At 38.4% G+C, this 17,786-nt stretch overlaps 1 protein-coding gene across 3 annotated transcripts in view; it reads right to left on the bottom strand.

The window, feature by feature from the left end:
• Window positions 1-13,717: 13,717 nt before the first annotated feature.
• The window catches only part of MYL1 (myosin light chain 1), a 31,433-nt gene continuing 27,364 nt past the window's right edge, over window positions 13,718-17,786 (bottom strand). For 2 of the 3 annotated variants that reach the window (XM_021008722.2, XM_021008724.2), the window contains exons 6-7: window positions 16,272-16,314; window positions 13,718-14,060 (exon numbers count right to left, since the gene is read on the bottom strand). In XM_021008722.2, the coding sequence (XP_020864381.1) occupies window positions 16,286-16,314 (29 nt within the window). In that variant the 3' untranslated portion in view covers window positions 13,718-14,060; window positions 16,272-16,285. The remainder of the gene's footprint in view (window positions 14,061-16,271; window positions 16,315-17,786) is intronic. The other variant, XM_021008723.1, reaches the window with a different exon arrangement.

The raw sequence follows: 17,786 nt of genomic DNA, 5'->3' as shown, positions 1-17,786 counted from the left end.
CCAAAAAGTGAAGGAGCTCTCCCATTGGGAGATAACTTAGCACAACCAAGAGAGAGTGTCCTTGATCTCACCCAAATGGAAGCTCTCCAAAGTCTCTGGAATAGCAAGCTGGGAATAAGGACATGATGGAGCTCCTCTCATGTCTTCTTAGAGTCTTTTCCTTCAGCCACCTGAGGTGGCTTCCATTTTCCTTCTCAAAGCTAGAAGCCAGGAGCACCTGAAGCAACTCGATGTCATGAAGAAAGCTTGATGAGTCCCCAGGGAACTCAAAGGGGACTGAGTGGTGAAAACTTGAGCTCACTCACCTCTCTCAAATTTGGCCACACCCCTCACATGGGGCAGAGCCTTCATTTCCACCACAAGGAGAAAGTTCCCTAATGGGCTTCTGGGTTACCTAAGGAAGTTAGAAAGAAGGGTGGGTTTGGGGGAAAAGATATCAAGTTCTGTCAAGGACATGCTGAATGTGAGATGTCTATGAGACCTCCTCTTGGAGCTGTCCAAAAGAAATTTGGTGGTGGGGACTAGAGTTCCTATGGCTAATACAAAGATCTGGGAATTGTCTGAATAGAGATGATAATTCAACTATGGGACCTGATGAGATAGCAAACGGTATAGAGGAAAAAGAGAGGAGGAGGTCCAGGACGGAACCATATCATGCATTAAGATGGGCGTGATATAGCTAATGATGTTGCAAAGAAGACCGAAAAGGATTGGCCAGTTCAAGTAAGAAGAGAATCATTACAGAGCATTAGCATGAAAAACCAGGAAGGAGAGAGAATCTAGAAAAAGGGGGTGGCTGGCAGTGTTCAAAGCTGCAGGATGCTCATCAAAAGGACACCCAAATGAGCAATAAAGAGACTGTTGGTGAAAGTTGGGGAGCACAGTTCCAGTCACGTGTTTCTAATGGAAGCTCAATTTCAAGGAGTTTGGGAAGTGAGTTAAGGGTGAGAAAGTAGAGGAAATGAGTGTAGATATGTTATTCTACAAGTTGGCTATTCTAAATTAATGTTATTTTATTTCAAACAGGCCTTAAATGCTTCGTGACAATCCTTTTTATTTCTTCCCTAGTAGTAGTATTTCTAGTAGTATTTCTCTCTTTTCCACTGCTGTGCCAAATCTTTTCTTTTGAGCCTGCTTCACTATCTCCTCTCCTCTCTTTCAGCAGAGGATGTCACCTCTCAGTTTATTGAGAAAATTAAGGTCGTTTGTCAACAGCTACCTTCTTCTTCCACACCACCTATGCATTTCCTTCCCCACTTGCTAGAGGAAGGGAAGGAGGGGGCATAAGGGGAAGGGACTAGAGAAGAAAGTCCTGCTCCATCCTGCCCCAGGGGATGGAGGCAGAGCTGTCTGTAGGTTTTCCACTCTGCCCCTTTCTGGCTTGGGAGAAGTGTAAGTGAGGTGGGGATGCACCACTAGCCTCAACAATGATGCCTAGGGGCATTGAATTCTATGTTTTCTATAATATTTTTGGATTTTATCTGTCAGTGATGACAGGCTCCCAAATCTAAATTACTGAATGACAGTCTTGATCAGAAAGATTTCCATCAAAATAAAACCTCCAGTGCTTTTGATTTATCTAATACTACCACGTAAAGGCAACAGGGTCGATTGGCCTTAGGGTCAGGAAGGAAGATCTAAGTTCATGTCTTACTTCTGATATGTATCACCTGTGTGACCCTAGCAAGTCACTTAACATCATCCCCAAGGCAGTTCTATAAAATTACATATTGCAGAAGATCACTTTCAGGATCTCAGTTTCCTCAACTGTAAAAGTAAAGGGGTTAGACTTTGGCCCCTGTGGCTTTTTTAAAGGACAAAAACCATTTCTCTACTTTTGAATTATGATAATTTCCTCTCTCCTCTACCAAAGACTCAGGGAAATCACAATGGCATCATCTAAGAGTAAAGAGCTGGGGCTTGGTTTTCTGCTCTTCTCTTCATATACCACAAGGAGTCGCGAGAGATCAACTCAAACTTTCTCTTCCTGTTCAAGTATGCTGCCCTTGAAATTCTCCGAGTCCCTGTTAAGAGCCCAACTCCTTTCTCTTTCCTTTTCTGAAATGATTCCCTTGAAGTGTTTGATTTCCATGGAACAGAAAACACCTGTCTATCTATTAAGCCATTAAGGCTAATCCCATCTGGCTCAAGGTCAGAGGTAGACCTGAGTAAATGGGAGACCACAGGGACACACATGAAAGAATGATCAGTTTTTTAAAAAAAAATTGGTTGCTGAAAAAAATTGTTTGTAGATTAAGACCAAATTTTTTCTGTTCTCTCACTTAGAAAAGATCTTTCAACCTAAGTATAGAGAAAACCATCCAGAAATTTTTTTAAAAAAATGCTTGTTGTAGTTCTGAATATGGATTGAATAAATCTGAAGAAACACAGAATGCTGAACAGCTGGTTACACATAAAATATAAGCATTACTCTTATGCATACCCACCCACATACAGATGTAAGAGTAAAGATCAGGAGACCTTCATTCCAGTCCCATCTCTAACACTATTGACATAACCTTGAATTGTCATATAATTTCTGTCTCAGTTTCCTCCTCTATAAAATGCAGATAATACCAAATATACTATTATTTCCTACTTGTCCTAATTAGTTAAATTGGAAACCAAACACAAAGAAATTATGCCTTCCTCTATGTTTTGTAAAGTAGCACACACACTATTGTTTATATAATTAGCAAGCTTAGTATATGTAAAACATATAGTTATGTTTTGTTTATGTGGACTCAAGATTGGCTGTTTTCTCAAAGCTCCTTGACATCCGTAATTATTTCTTGTTCTTCATATCCTTTATTATAACATTGGGAGATATTCACATACAGTACTTATAGACCTGAGAAGTAGCAAAATTGAGAAGTAACATGATGTAGTGAATTAAGGACAGGCCTTGTCATCAGGAAGGCATGGGTTCAAATCCTGCATTTGAAATAGATTGTCTTTGTAACCATAGGTGAGTGAGTTACCCTTTCGGTGGCCTAGGTGACTCTAAGACAGTAAGTTGTAGAGGAGGTTCTGACTTGCCATGGCAGAGGGAATTTCCATACAGGAAGTTCTCTACAACAATGAAATCAGAGGCCTTGACACTCCAAATAACATCCTAACAAGGTAGAGTATAGACCAGCATAAAAGAATATGTAAGGGTGTTTAACTGAGTATAGCCCATTTACCTGCAGGTATGTAGGTGAACCTACCCTTGCATGGGTACTGAAGGAGGAAAGATGAATGAGTGAAAAATCAATGTCTATGTGCTTCCTAGAGGTGAGGTCAGAATATGATCCAGCATAAGCTCTCAAGTGATGCTCCAAACGTGGCTTACTAGTCAGAGGCCTCTTTTACATAGGCTGCCTGTCTGGATTTCTGCCTGTGTGCCAGGAAGCAACCTCAGCTTGACAATACTTGCCTGGGTTCCTTTAAGATTGATCTAGGATTACACTTAAAAATCATTAGATTATAATATTTGATAAATTTCTTAAAAGTTCCCATTTCCCACTGAGTCTTACATCCTTTTCAACTTTACATGACCCAAAATAAAAATATACCAGACCGAGAAATGAATTAAGAATTTAAGTAATTGTAAAGGTGATTTGGATTACCTGAATACAGGTTTCAAAGAAATGATCTGGAGGTCTTTCAAGCTTGGATTCAATTTTTAAGAAAAAGCTCACCTGTGAATTGGTAGAAAAACTTCAATAACTAGGACGCTAGAAGTGCTGGGTTAGAATTTGAGTAAACACTATAGTCTTATGCTACTTTTTAAGAGTTGTACTATTTATTGTCATTATGTAGATATCCCACTGTGTTAGAGCTAGAACAGACCTTAGTCTCATCCACTCATTTTATAGTTGAGGCAGCTGAGGAGGAGAGAGGTAAATGATTTGCCCAAGGCCAAACATCTGGTGAAGGAGAGATTTGGGACCAGAAACCAGGCATTTTGATTCCCAATCCAATTCTCCTTCTTCTGCACTATATACTGTGAAGCTTAAAATAGTACTATTGGGATTGCCTAGAGAATGCATGGTATTCTAAACCTTCTCTTTCCTCCTCAAGCCCTCAATTATAATCCTTACCTCTTTCAGAGCTGAAACTATGAAATACGTCACCTGGGGCAAAAACAGTAGGAGTGGGGCACTCAGTGACAACACAGAAGACAGATGGGTGGGGGCCAAGTACTATTAAACATTCCTAGGGGTGATTGTACTTCATTGTAGCACAATTCAACGAAGGACCAAAGGGTGAGGCACAAAAATAACAGTGAAGTGCCGTGAGGAAGAAATGATACTTGAGCTTCCTCAACTCTCCTCTTCCACCTCTAAAAATTCCACATCTTTCTAACCTCCCTTCTCTTCATTCTTACAGGTAAGCTTCCTTCTTGTCAAAGCTAATTCCTCCATATGTATCTTCTGTTCCATCCCCTTATTATTTTTTTTCTGACTTCACTGCATCAATCATTCCCTCTTCTTGATGTAACTTAAATCTCTCCTCTACAATTTTTCATTTGCCTGTAACCACACTTAGGCCTCCTGTTTCTTTAGGAAAACAAAACAGAGGGCAGCTAGGTGGTGCAGCGGATAGAGCTCCGGCCTTGGAATCAGGAGAACCTGAATTCAAATCTTACCTCAGATACTTGATACTTACTAGCTGTGTGACCCGGGCAAGTCATTTAACCCCCATTGCCTCACACTAAAAACAAAAATCTTCATTTTTTAAATAAAAGACAGATCTATACAATGGGAGAAATATTAATTGCTCATGGATACACCAAGCTAATATGGTAAAAATAATGCTGCTAAATTCATTTATATTCAGTGTCGTGTCAATCAAACTATCAAAGGACTACTCTATAGAACTAGAAAAAAAATTCATTGGATAGAGCAAAAGGTCAAGAATCTCAAAGGTAACGATGAAAAAAAGTGCCCAGGAAAGGGATTTAGAAACGCCAGATCTCAAGCTATACTTAAAAGCAATAATTATCAAAATAATTTAGTACTGGTTAAAAAATAGAAGTTGATCAGTGGAACAGATTAGATACACAATCTACCTAAGCAAATATATCTAGTAGCTTTTGGTTCAATAAACCAAAAAACTACAGATGGAAGGGTAAGCTATTGACAAAAACTGGACAGCTGTCTGGCAGAAATTAGGTTAAGACCAATATGTCACACCATATACCAAGTTGGGTGGTTGGGTGGTTGATTATTGTCCTTCATTCTAGAAGAGGACCAAAATGACATCACCAGGCTAGGGCCAAGTTACAGTGTGTCTGACTGTGGCTGAGCAGACCAATACAAGCTTGGAATATCCTACTGCAGGTTGGGCACAAGTAGTCCATGTGAACATTTGGGGTAGATTCTCTAAATTTGTGTTTTCATGTTTCTTTTGAGCCACTTCAATTCTGCTTTGCTCATAGAGCACAGCACCTTCTCTGATGTGGGCACACCATGTTGAGCGGTGCTGTGCCATTGTTTCCCATGTCACACAATCTAAGTTATCTGGAGTCCCCTTTCAGTTCAATATAAAGAAAATTTCCCTACACATATGGCTGTCCAAATGATGAGACAGGGTTCTATTGTCAAAGAGTGAACTCTCCATTACTGGAAGTTCTGAAGCTAAATGTTATAGAAAGGAATCATGTATGGATGGACCTGATAACTTCTAAGGTTCCTTCTAACTCTAGTATTTTGTGACATTCTAACTAACAGTCTGTAATGGCTCCCTGATCCTACATCATTTTAATCCCAATGTCTGGTCCCTCTTCCCCTCAGCACCATCCAGTAGGCTAAGCCTGCCCTGCCCCAAATCTTGGCTAACCCTCCATGGTCAATTTTGTTGCTTGGTTATAGTAACCACTTCCTGCCTTGTTCCCTATGACCAAATCCACATTTTCTAGCATAACTCAAGGAACTGAGTTTTGGTACTGATAACCCCACCTGCTACCTTAAGTCCTCTGATGCCAGAATTCTGCCTTGCTCCTTCTATTCCTCCTTAGGACTGAAGTCTTGCTTCTGATCTCTGGTCTCTACAACTAGATCCCTTCTACTTAGTGCCAGATCTCTACTTACTTGCCTGTTGCCAGATTTCCCTATCACTCTATACCCCCTACCTTCTAGGAATCTTTGTCTGGCCCCCTTCTGGCTCTCCCTGATGCTACCTGCCTTTTTGAGCTTATATTGATTATTATTGATACTTCTCCTCATTCATTCTATAAACATTTAATGCGTATTATATGGAGGCAGTTAGGTGGCTCAATGACTAGAGTGCTGGGCCTGGAATCAGGAAAACCTAAGTTCAAATTTGGCCTCAGACACTTACTAGCTGTGTGACTCTGGGCAGTCTCTTAACCTTCATTTGCCTAAATCCATTGGAGAAGGAAATGGTGAACTGCTTTAGTATCTTTGCCAGGAAAACCCATGGACAGTATTGGTGTGCTACAGTTCACAGGATTATGAATTGTCAGACACAATTAAACTTCTGAGCAACACCTATTATATGCAAGGCATGGGGCTAGGTGCTAGAGATCAATGACCTGTCCTGCCTCTTCCATCTATAGAGTTTCTTGTAATGGGGTTTTAATGCATGCTCGTTCATCTAGGATGGAGGCATCCATATCACAGACACTAAGGACCTGCTTTTGGACCTGTTTCTTTGGGAAAAGACATTCTATGCTCCTATTTCCATTGGCTAAGTAGCCAGAACTGGCCACATCTAGTTCTGTTTGCTTTCCTGTAGCATGTAGGGTTGAAGAACTTGTTCACAGCATTCACTGTGGTAGATGGGGGATTGAGATCTTGAAGTGCTATGTAAATGCTATTACTATTATTATTATTATTATTTACACACTGGCTTCATTACATCTTTCTTCCTTCTATATATTATTTTGGGCAGATTGGAAACACTTTCCATCCATGTATATCCATACTATAGCTCTTTATTTCACACTTTTCTAAGGTTCTTTAATAACATCCTTTGGTCCCAAGAGATGGACTTGGAATTTTGGTGTGTTTTGGTTGTCCTTTTCATTTCTAGGAACAAGTGATGGAGTCCCCAGACGTGGAAGCTCAAAACATGACAACTTTGGATCCAGGCCTGGTTCTAGGCTGAATGTTGCTGCCATCTCAGTAGGAAAGCCCTGAGAAGTCTGAGTTCTACAAAGCAAACCCACAGGGGATTTGGATTTGGAATTTGATGGGACTATTGCTATATAGGAACTGGGCTAAGTTGTGAATCTAATCCCCTTTCCTTTTCCAGAGACAGATCAGGGTCTGTGGGGAAATTACACCCTCCCTAGACATTGGGGCCAGGGGATGCTTGTATGTTTGTTTTTGCTATGCCTATAAATATTCCTTTGTAAAAGCTAATCTTACTATTGAGTGGTTAAATGGAAGTAGGATGCTAGGGAACCTCTAAAATTGGGGGTACACAATTGGTGAGGGCTTGAGACAGACCTAACCCCCTTAAGGGTATCAAAGAACTCTGGGGGAGAGGGTAAATGTAACCTGGTTATTCTATAGTACTCAGAAGGTACTTTTTTTTTACATAGTAAAAACTGTAGTACTCTATAGTACATTCCCTAGTACTCAGAGATATCTTTTGTCTTGCCTCCCTGGGTTATTGTGAAGAGCAAATGAGATAATAATTGTAAACACAATTTTACAATGTCTGGTATAATAAGCACTTATTTAAGTATTTATTAGTAGTATTAGTATTAGTGTTACTGTCTAGAATTTCCCTCTCCCCTCTTCTGCTCTACCAAACTGCCACTTATCCTAAGCTTTTATAATCAATTTTCCTTAATAATTCTGGTAAAAACTCAGTAACAACAATTTTGTATCAGCCACTCCCCTTCCATTAATTTATTGTTTACTGTCTCTTTCAGGTCCTTAACTAAAACATTAAATAAGGCAATATTTAGCTGATATACCAAAAGGAATTACAAAGTAATATTCATTTTTTACACCTTTGTGTTTACGTGGTACATCACTACAGTATTTTTCATTTTGTTGAGCAAATGTTCAAGTTAAATCAGGAAAAATGGGAAGCTATATCTAACGAGCCCTTTTTAAGCTGACTCTCAACAAAAAGCAATCTATATGGTCAAGCTTTCTTCATCTTTAAAGTCATATAACGTCAAGGAAAATTAAGCTTGTATTTCTGATTTATTTACATTTTCCTCACTTATGTCCAGTAAACCTTATGAGCCATTTTTATAAGTCCTTTCTCTTTGATCCAGGAAGTTGACTTTAATATGGCATAAATAAAGCTTATACCTGGAAGTGTTTGGTTTCAAAGACAAAATCGCCAAGTTTAAGTCTTTTCTAATTACTTAGAACAGGAGAACCAGAACTGGGACTGCTGAGCTAGAACTGAATTGCAGGACTTTTCATCTTTTGTTTGGCTAGTAATAAGTATATTTTACTGGGAGGCAAAATGTCTCTGAGGAAGGTATAGAGCTCACATTCTTGTGAAGACTTGAAGTGTAAATGGTACCTTGGGAAGGAAGAGTAGTAATGGGTTGCCTAAGAGAGAGGAACACCCACTGGAATGAAAAAGTTAGAGTGAAAAAGCTATAAGACTGATTTTTAATGGTATGTAAGATACATAGAATTCTTGTGGCATTTGCCATCACTGAAACTGGCTGGATTTGCAAGTTATATCCCATAGGCATCTGGCTGTTTCCTCCTTAAACTATATGCCTACATGTTGGAAACTGCTACTAGTGGTATTTTCTCTGAAATTGGAAGCTAAGCAAATGGACTCTTTTCTAGACATGTCCCAGGGATAAAACGTGTATTTTCATATTTGAATTTTTTCCTATAAAATATAGCTTTACTAAATGATATAGGAGCTAGACAACTGACCTGTATGAGAGGAGAAACAAAAAAACCAGATGATAGCTAGCATCCCTTTGAGGTCTGTGATAATCTGGGAAGTAACAGATGGAGGAGGATTTAAAGAAATTGAACTACATAAGCACAGATAGATGTTCGGTAGGATAGTTTTAGTTATTAACTCTGTTTTCCTCTCAATCAATCAACAAGCATTTATTAAATACCTGCTGTGTATCAGCTATTGTGCTATGTTTTGGGACTACAGAGACAAAAATGAAACAGTTCCTGCCCTCAAGGAACTTGCATTCTATCACCTCGAATTGAAATTTCTGCCATTGAACAACCAAAAGATGTCTCTATCTATATAGAAATCACCTGCCTGATTATTTGGTCTCTTTGGGAGCAAGCATCACATTTTAGATTGAGACCTTACAGTGCTATATAATTAATATTATTATTATCATTATTATTTACACACTAGCTTCATTGCATCTTTCTTCTTACTATATATTATTTTGGGAAGATAGAAAACACTCTCCATCCACGTACATCCATACTATAACTCTTTATTTCCCACTTTTCTAAGGGTCTTCAATAATGTATTATTAAACATTGTAGTTATCTGTGTATGTGGCTTACATTTGTGAACTTCAGGCAGGCAGCAACCATGTCTCATTTCAACTTTATACCTTTTCTTTAAAAAAGCCCTCTTCTCTATTACCTTTCCTTTTTTAATAAGTGACATTGACATGGAATAACTTTATTCCATAGTTTACAAATTAGGTGTCTGTTTCTCAAAAGGACTTTGCCTATTTGCAAACTCTTCTGTGTTAAAACATGAAATAGCAAAATGATTTTTAAGGAATTGCACATTTATCTCCTCACAATTCTGAAGAAATATTTTAACAGATACATGTTAGGTAAGAAGGTTGTTGTTGTTCAATGGTGTCTAACTCTTCCTGATCCCGTTTGGGGTTTCCTTAGCAAAGATTCATTGAGTAGTTTGCCATTTCCTTTTCTAGCCCATTTACAGATGAGGAAACCGAGGAAAACAGGATTAAGTAATTTTCCCAGGGTCACACAGCTAGTAACTGTCCAAAGATGAACTTGAACTTGAGTCTTCCTGACTCCAGGCCCAGTGGTGTTCTATCCACTGTACCACCTAGCAGAGAAGCTTAAAGCTTAGAATAATTGTTGTAGACCACAATTCCAAATTAAGGTAGGGATTTAGAATGAAATATTTTAAAATACATAGCAACAGCCTCTTTGTAGCCCTACTCCACCTATTTTTTTTTCCCTGTTTTCCCACACCCATTTAGTTGTATGACAGAACCACAGGATTTGGGGGCAAAAGGAAGAATAGCAATGCCTTATTTTATATTTATATCTGGGCAGCTAGGTGCTTCAGTTTCTTCATCTGTGAAATGAGCTGGAGAAGGAAATGACAAACCACTCTGATATCTTTGCCAAGAAAACCCCAAATGGGATCATGAAGAGTCAGCTGAAAGGACTGAAGGACAACGATGTTCTCTATCTCTATCGGTATAGAGAGTTCTGTAATACCTGTTCTTTGGGGGTTATTGGAATGTAACTTTTTGAGAAAGGATTTGGATAAGAACTGAACTTGACAATTAGGAATAGTTAAAGGGAACAATCTATTACTTTCAAATTGGGGACTTGGGCCAAAGATATTGATCTTACTAAGGAAGAGAATAGTTAAAAGAGTAGACTCAATCTTATCCAAGGTGGGGGACACTAGATTAGGGTTTTGTTCCACTGCCCTTGGCAGGGTGTGGTGGCTCAAAGCTATGAACAATGATCTATCAGTCTAGAAGAGACTTTCTAATCACTTCACCTTATCAGATGGGAGCTGAGGGAGACTGAAGGTTCTATTCAGAGATGAAACCCAGAAGGTGGTAGCTGACAGAATCTCAGGAGCTATGAGACCAGTAAAGACTGTGATGATCCACAGAGCCAGTGCAGCGGAAAGTTGTATCATGTAGCAGATGACTACGGTAACTTTGGGGGCAGCTAGATGGCACAGAACATAGAGCGCTGGCTTGGAATTAGGAAGACTCATCTTCATGAGTTCAAATCCGGCCTTAGACCCTGGGCAAGTCATTTAACCCTGTACACCTCAATTTCTCATCTGTAAAATGAGTTGGAGAAGGACATGGCAAACCACTCCAGCATCTTTGACAAGAAAACCCCCAAATGGGATCATGGCAAGTTGGACATGACTGAACAACAAATCGTAACCCTGTAACACCAGAGGTGTGAGCTGACCTACTTGTTTGCTCTGGACACACATGTTGCCAACGTGTGTCCTTAGTCTTCCCACAGATGGTATGCACATTTAGTTTATAGAGTTGGGAACATTCTATTGCTCCTTTCCCCCCCCCCTAAAACTATGTTATTTTCTTAAACGTCTTTACTTTCAACTACTATTTTCCTCTGGCTCACTGGTAAATGTAAACACATTAGTAGGATTTCATGTGAATCCATGGAATACCTTGAATATGGTTTTGCCTCTCTGGGGAGCCACTGGTTAGAATTGGTGTCCCAGTTTTACAGTCATAATAAAGATCTAGCATTCCTTCGTTTGTTAATAGATTAATTGTACAATCAGTGGGTTGTATTTCATACATATCATCAAATAATTTCTACTTTTACAAATAGTACTATGTTGGAAGCATTAATAAAGCTTGCATATTTTTGTATATAATGTTATTTTTTTTCCCCAAGACAACCTTAACTTATCACTTTTGATTCATTAATGCAATTGACAAGTATTTATTTAATGTCTACTAAATGTCCTGCATGATACTAAGCCCTAGTATAAACGTAGGAGGCAGAGTGGGTTGTTGTAGGATCATAGATTTGGAATTAGAAAGGAAGGACATTGGAAGTAATCTAACACTCATTTTAGTTAAAGGTACTCAGGACCAGGAAAGTTGAAGTGATATTCTTTCATTTAAAGAAGTAGCAAGTAAGTTTCTTGTTGCCTTTATAAAAACACAGAATTTCAGAGTTAGAAGGGACCTTGTCCAACCCTCAAAGACATTTTTCAAAGATGCTAGGAAATGTTTGCCTGTTCACCAAGAGTTAAAAAATATTTTTGAAGAACTGGAAGCCTAGCACCTGTCATTTGCTCCAGCTGGTGTCGATGTTAAAAATTGTCATCAGTGTCCCAACCCTTCCTCTCGGATGCACCTGCTATTGCTTGACTTATGGCTATTTCAGATCCTGTAATTTAATAAGGTTAGGTCACACAGTAATAGCACAAGCTGTGTAGTTTTATGAGATCTCAACAGAAAAGGGTCTATATCTAAAACTAGAGACTTTTAAATTTGCAACCTGAATAGATAGCACAGCTTTTAGATTGAAGTTGTAGAATAGGACGTAGCATGGGAGACATTTTGTAAATACTTTAAACTTAATGGATGAGTCTTTTGCCACTGGTATGTTTCTGTTAAAAGCCCACAGTGCTCTGTAGGGAGTAGGATTTACTTTCTTATCATCCCTTTTTATTGTCAGATGCTTCTCAAAATGAAATTTTCTTTCTCTTTCTCCAATAATGCTTTAAATTTAGTTTATCTGAGCTATCCCTATGAGCTTGTTTTTGCATTCCAATAATGTCCTGGCCACAACAGTATAGTGCATAGTTGAAATTTTAAGGATCACAAAAACCTGACAGGCATTGCCATCAAAGGCAGGAACACCGAGTTGGCCAGTAGCCCAAATAGTGGGCAAAAAGCTGCTCCTCAAAGAGACAAATGCAGGAAAGTGATTTCTAGAGCTCTATAATCCCAGGTGTCATGGAGACATTTCCTTTTTGGGAAGCCATTAAGCACTTCAGCTGTCCTAAGTATTCAAACTATTAAATTTCAAAAGCTGATTCCGTGCTAAAGAAGGAAACAAAAACGTATCATGAGAGGGAGTTAAAGATGAGTGAAATAATAAGCTTTTGTACCATAATCTCCTCTGTCAGTGGTGGTGGAGGGAGGGTAGTGATAGAGAGACACAGAGACAGAGAGATAGAAACAGAGACAGAAAAAGACAGTCAGGAATGAGAAACAAGAGAACAGAGAAAATAGCTGATGATGTATGTTAAAATATATCTCTCAAGGACAATAAGAGGGATTAAAAGTTCTTGAGGACTTTTAAGAGGTCTAGAACTTTACTGGCAAAGCAAAAGTAAAAATTAAAAAAATAAGACAAATGGTAGCATTATTTAGACAAGATGCAAGAAATCTACTTTTGTCTTAATTGCTTGGATATTTTAAATGAAAATTCTTTGTGTAAACACAGAGTTGGATGGGCTCAAGCCATTTAATCTAGCCTATATCTGGCCAAGAATTGCCCCTGTAAATGGCCAGAGTGTCTTGAAGGCTTCATGTAGAAGAGATTCCTCCACCTCCAAAGGGCACCTACTCACTCTTAGATCATACCCTCAGGAAGATTTTTCCTTACATTGAGTGAAAATTTCCACCCATAGCTCTAAGTTCTGCTGTATGGAAACAAAGGAGAACAAGTGTAACCCCCTTTTCTACATGACACTGGAAAACCCACTACCATGACCCTCTTAAGCTTAACCTAGAAAGGAGAAGACATTTCCAGGTTATCAGTAACCTTGAATTACCTCCATATTAAACTTCACTTTGCCGCTGGAGGCAAGATGCTGATTTACCTTTTCTGTCATCTCTTTGCCCCAGTTTTCTTTTCCCTTTTGGAGATTTAGATGAAAACGAATTGCCCTTATAGGAAGGGTTTGATAGCATCCTTATTCTGTATATTTCATGGAATAAAACACTCAGTTTTGTTCTTTGCCTTCAGAACATGACAAGAAAAACAAAAACAACATCACCACCATAGACTGACCAAAGTGATTTATTGATTGTTAGATTCTTTCAAGGGTACACATTTACCCATGGTGGATAGCATGGAAAGAGAGGTTACTTAGACTTGAGACCTGTAGAAACTTTGTCCAGGTTGTTTGCTGCTGCAAACATTTGACTTGTACAGTAGAAATATAACTAGAGGACTGAGAAGGAAACTCAAAGGTACATAAAAAATTGGGGAGGCCTTCAGTGTAGTATAGTCCAAATTACTTTGGTTTTTCCTGCCCTGTTGGGCAACTGATCTGGAGAATTGAATATGAATGTTCCTAAAGTTGATGACTTAGTTTCCAGTCAGTCTTCATAGAGATCACCTGTTCTGTTAAAAAGGGAAAAAATAGTTGGATTTGTACTGCTTCTTTTGAAAAAAAAAAGCAAAAATTGATGGGCATTCCTGAGAATAGGTGAGAAAGTAATTTGTTTCTAAAAATCAACAAGCACATTACTATGTGCTAGGCTCTGAGGATGTTAAGTACTGGGGATACAGAGAAAGTAAAACAGAACCTGCCCTCAAGGAACTTCTACACTTATGCCTTCTACATTGAACCTTATCCCATCACAGTTTAGATATATCACAGAGCATAAGAAATTAAGTGGGAATGTTTTGGGAGTTTTGTGGATGCAGCAGATGACACAGAAAAAGTTTAGAAATTCAGAAATGCATAAAATCTATGTATAGTATTATATACTATCAACCCAAATTTTACAATAAAATACTGTAAACACCCCATAAAAGAAAAAGAAAAATTTCAGATTTCTTCTCTGGTAGAAAGAGAGGGCCAAAGTTTTTTATGTGGATTTTCCAGATCTTGGGGGCACTGTACCCCTACCCTCTGTGATGTGGAAGGGATAATTGTGTTCCAATGGAGGAGACATTATAAAAGGTAACCTCAGACAAGATGATTTGGTTATGAAATTAGTGTTTCTCAGAAGTACATAGTCTTAGGCTATGATTCCATTTTGTACATTATAGAAATGAGTAGCTATTAAGGCACCCGAGAGACCTTGATAACAGTTTTGTTTTTCATCCAGGCCTATGATTTAATTATTTATTTAACTTAGTTGGGGGAAACTCCTAGTGTTGAAATTCCTTCTACCAAACAGATCCCTAATTCATCTGCAATTTGTAATTTTAAAATTGCCAGTGGACTCTGAGAGAGATTGAGTGGCTGCTCCACCATCGCATGGCTAGTAGGTATCAAGAGATCTAAGACTTGATTCCAAGTCTTCATGTATACAAGGCCTGCACCATCCGCTGGCTGTGATGACGCTTGTTCTTTTTTTTTTTACTTTTGAATAATCAATTGAATTATGATAATCTTATCTAGGGCTTGCAACTCTTAATATTAAGATATAACTTTTTGTAGAAACTTCTTAATTAATTATCATGTTAATTCTCCTTAACTTCATACCTTGTTCCTCCAATTCCCTTTTCCTAGAATGTTATCCCTACTCATCTACCTGCTGAAATCCTACCTATCTTTCAAGGCTGAGCTCAAATGCCACCTTCCCCTCTATTCCAAACAGAGACAGTGTCTTTCCCTCTCTCGGCATGTGAAAACACCACCTTTGTACCACTCACCTAATACTATCATTCTCTCCTGTGGGGTCATTATTTGCCTTTTTATCTTATCTCTCCTGCTCAAACATGGCCCATAGACCCCAAGGATAGTAGTGTCTTGGGTGTCTTTGTATTATCACTGTAAATGCCTTGGCACGCCTACAGAAGGCTCTTAATAAAATGCTTGTTAAATTCAATATGAAACAAAATGATACTGGAGACTGAGAAGTACTTAAGAGTTCAAAAAGTTTCCAATCTTGTCCTTTACGTGCCATCCTTTGTAAGTGGGGGAAAAAGCACCATTGATCTATCATCAGGAAGATAAGCTTTTATGCACTTAGCCTGTATTATTTTGGATACTAGTTATTTGTGTATGTGACACTTCTCTCCCTACTCCAACCCTCCCCCATTTGCAAGTGCCTCAAGGGAAGGAGCAGTGCATAATCTATATATACCAACCAGTGTCTCTCATACCTCATACATTTGTCTCTAGATAGAAAGTATTTTCGTATGTATATGATTAACGTTTCTGGGTTTGTTTAATTTTTTTAAACTGTTGTCATGTATTTAAGCTGGTACCCCTAATGACCAATTAAATATCTCATTTTTGGCAAAGAGGGGAAAGCCTTTGGTTAATGTGGGCACAGTTTGGGGCTACAACCAAGTTATCTGACCTACTTCAGTATTAAATCCATGATTTTTAAAGCACTGTGCTTTTACTAAAGACATTAACCAACAGCGAGCTTCACTTTATATGGTGAAATCTAAGGAATGTAAAAGAAAAGAACATGTAGCATATTTTCAGGCAGATCCAAATGCAAACTATAGCTTAAATTTGTATCAAATAGCTGGCATTCTTGGGTAGTGGCTCTTAATTGGAACCAACTTAATTATATCCGTAGGAGACATAATCCTCAAACAAAAGACAAAGTCAAATAAATCATGCAGATTAAAGGGATGCTATTTTACCTGGAGAGTTCCATTTATATGGACATGATGTGTTTGACAAAGGCTGTGGAATAATACAAACATAGTATTAGAGAATTACTAAAGTTTCATGAAAGGTTTATGCACAATCTGCTAAATCCTAATTATTTTCAGCTATGAGACTAGGAAGTTTAGTATATGGGTGTCTGTTACCATTAGTAAGACTCAATCTCCCAAGTTGGCCTTATTTTTATCTAAATAGGCAGTTGCCAAGCTTAGTATCCTTAGAATATGAGCCTTGGTGAATCTTAGACATATACGTGTATTTAAAATATATGTTATGTTTTAATCCAGGCACATTTCACAAAGATATAGAGCTTGAAAAATATGTATTTATAGGAAGGCTGTTAATACCAAAATGAACAGCTGGCATCTGATAATGGGATTTGGATTTCTGTTGTATGGCTTAGCATAAAGAAATGACAAGACACCTGGAGTATACCTAAGAAAGCCTGATAAGAATGTAATTGGCTTATGCCTTGCAAATCTAATCAAAAGGGCTTTAAATTGAAAAGGCAAGGAGGCTGGGGGAAGGAGGAAACTACCTGTGTACATGCATCAAGCTAGATACCACGAAGAGTAGCTGGAATATAGGAAGAATAGCAGTTGAGCTACCCAGCTTTTTTACAGGAGATAAAAAAATCAACGGAAGGAGCTATTAGTTGTAATATACATAGCCTTGAATGTCTATACATAAATACAAAACATAAAGGCAACAGTTGAGATGAAGTGAGAGGCATTTCTTAACTGAAATGACTGAACAACAAGAACAAGATGAAATAAATTAAAGTGCAAATTTGACCTCTCATGGCTGTCACAGCCTTTGTGGGGTAAGACCTATGATTGGAATATGGCTCTAGAGGAGTGTACCTCATTCATATGATTTGGTAAAGGATTGGGAAGGGGTGGGAAACAAGGTAGCAGTATATATTAAGAAGATATGCTTTCATGAGAAAATGAAATAACGAACTTGGGGAAGAAAAGCACAGTATCAGCATTTGGGAGAAGTGGTTTTGCCATCAGAACATACTACAGACTACTACTTCTACAGAAAGAAGAAATAGATGAGGAGTTCTGGAAATATAAGCCTGGAAAAGAGTCATGACATAGTAAGGATAGGAAACATAGATTATCCAGATATCTGCTGCAGTTCTGTCAGAGAAGCAGAGTAGCTAATAATTTCCTGACTTGCATTAAAAGCAATTTCATCCTTCCAAAAGATAAAGGAAACAACAAGGCAAAATTCAATTCTAGGTCTGATTTTTACTAAAGAGGAAAACATTAGTTGCTTAGGTGAGAGCAAGGTAACTTGGCTGGAGGCAGGAAGTGACCATTCAATGCCCAGAGTTTGTGTTAGAGGAGAGGAAATTCAGGTGTACTTTGACACGCACTGTAGGTTTTGGGAGGACAGATTTTAGTGGTTTAGTGGAAGGATTGTTATGATCCCTTGATTTAAAATGATACAGGGGAAGTCAACCTGAGAGGGAGGGGAAATTT

Source organism: Phascolarctos cinereus, unplaced genomic scaffold (genome assembly GCF_003287225.1).
Source record: "Phascolarctos cinereus isolate Bilbo 61053 unplaced genomic scaffold, phaCin_HiC Scaffold_7;HRSCAF=346, whole genome shotgun sequence".
Classification (NCBI taxonomy): domain Eukaryota; kingdom Metazoa; phylum Chordata; class Mammalia; order Diprotodontia; family Phascolarctidae; genus Phascolarctos; species Phascolarctos cinereus.
This window is presented reverse-complemented; position numbering and strand designations above follow the sequence as displayed.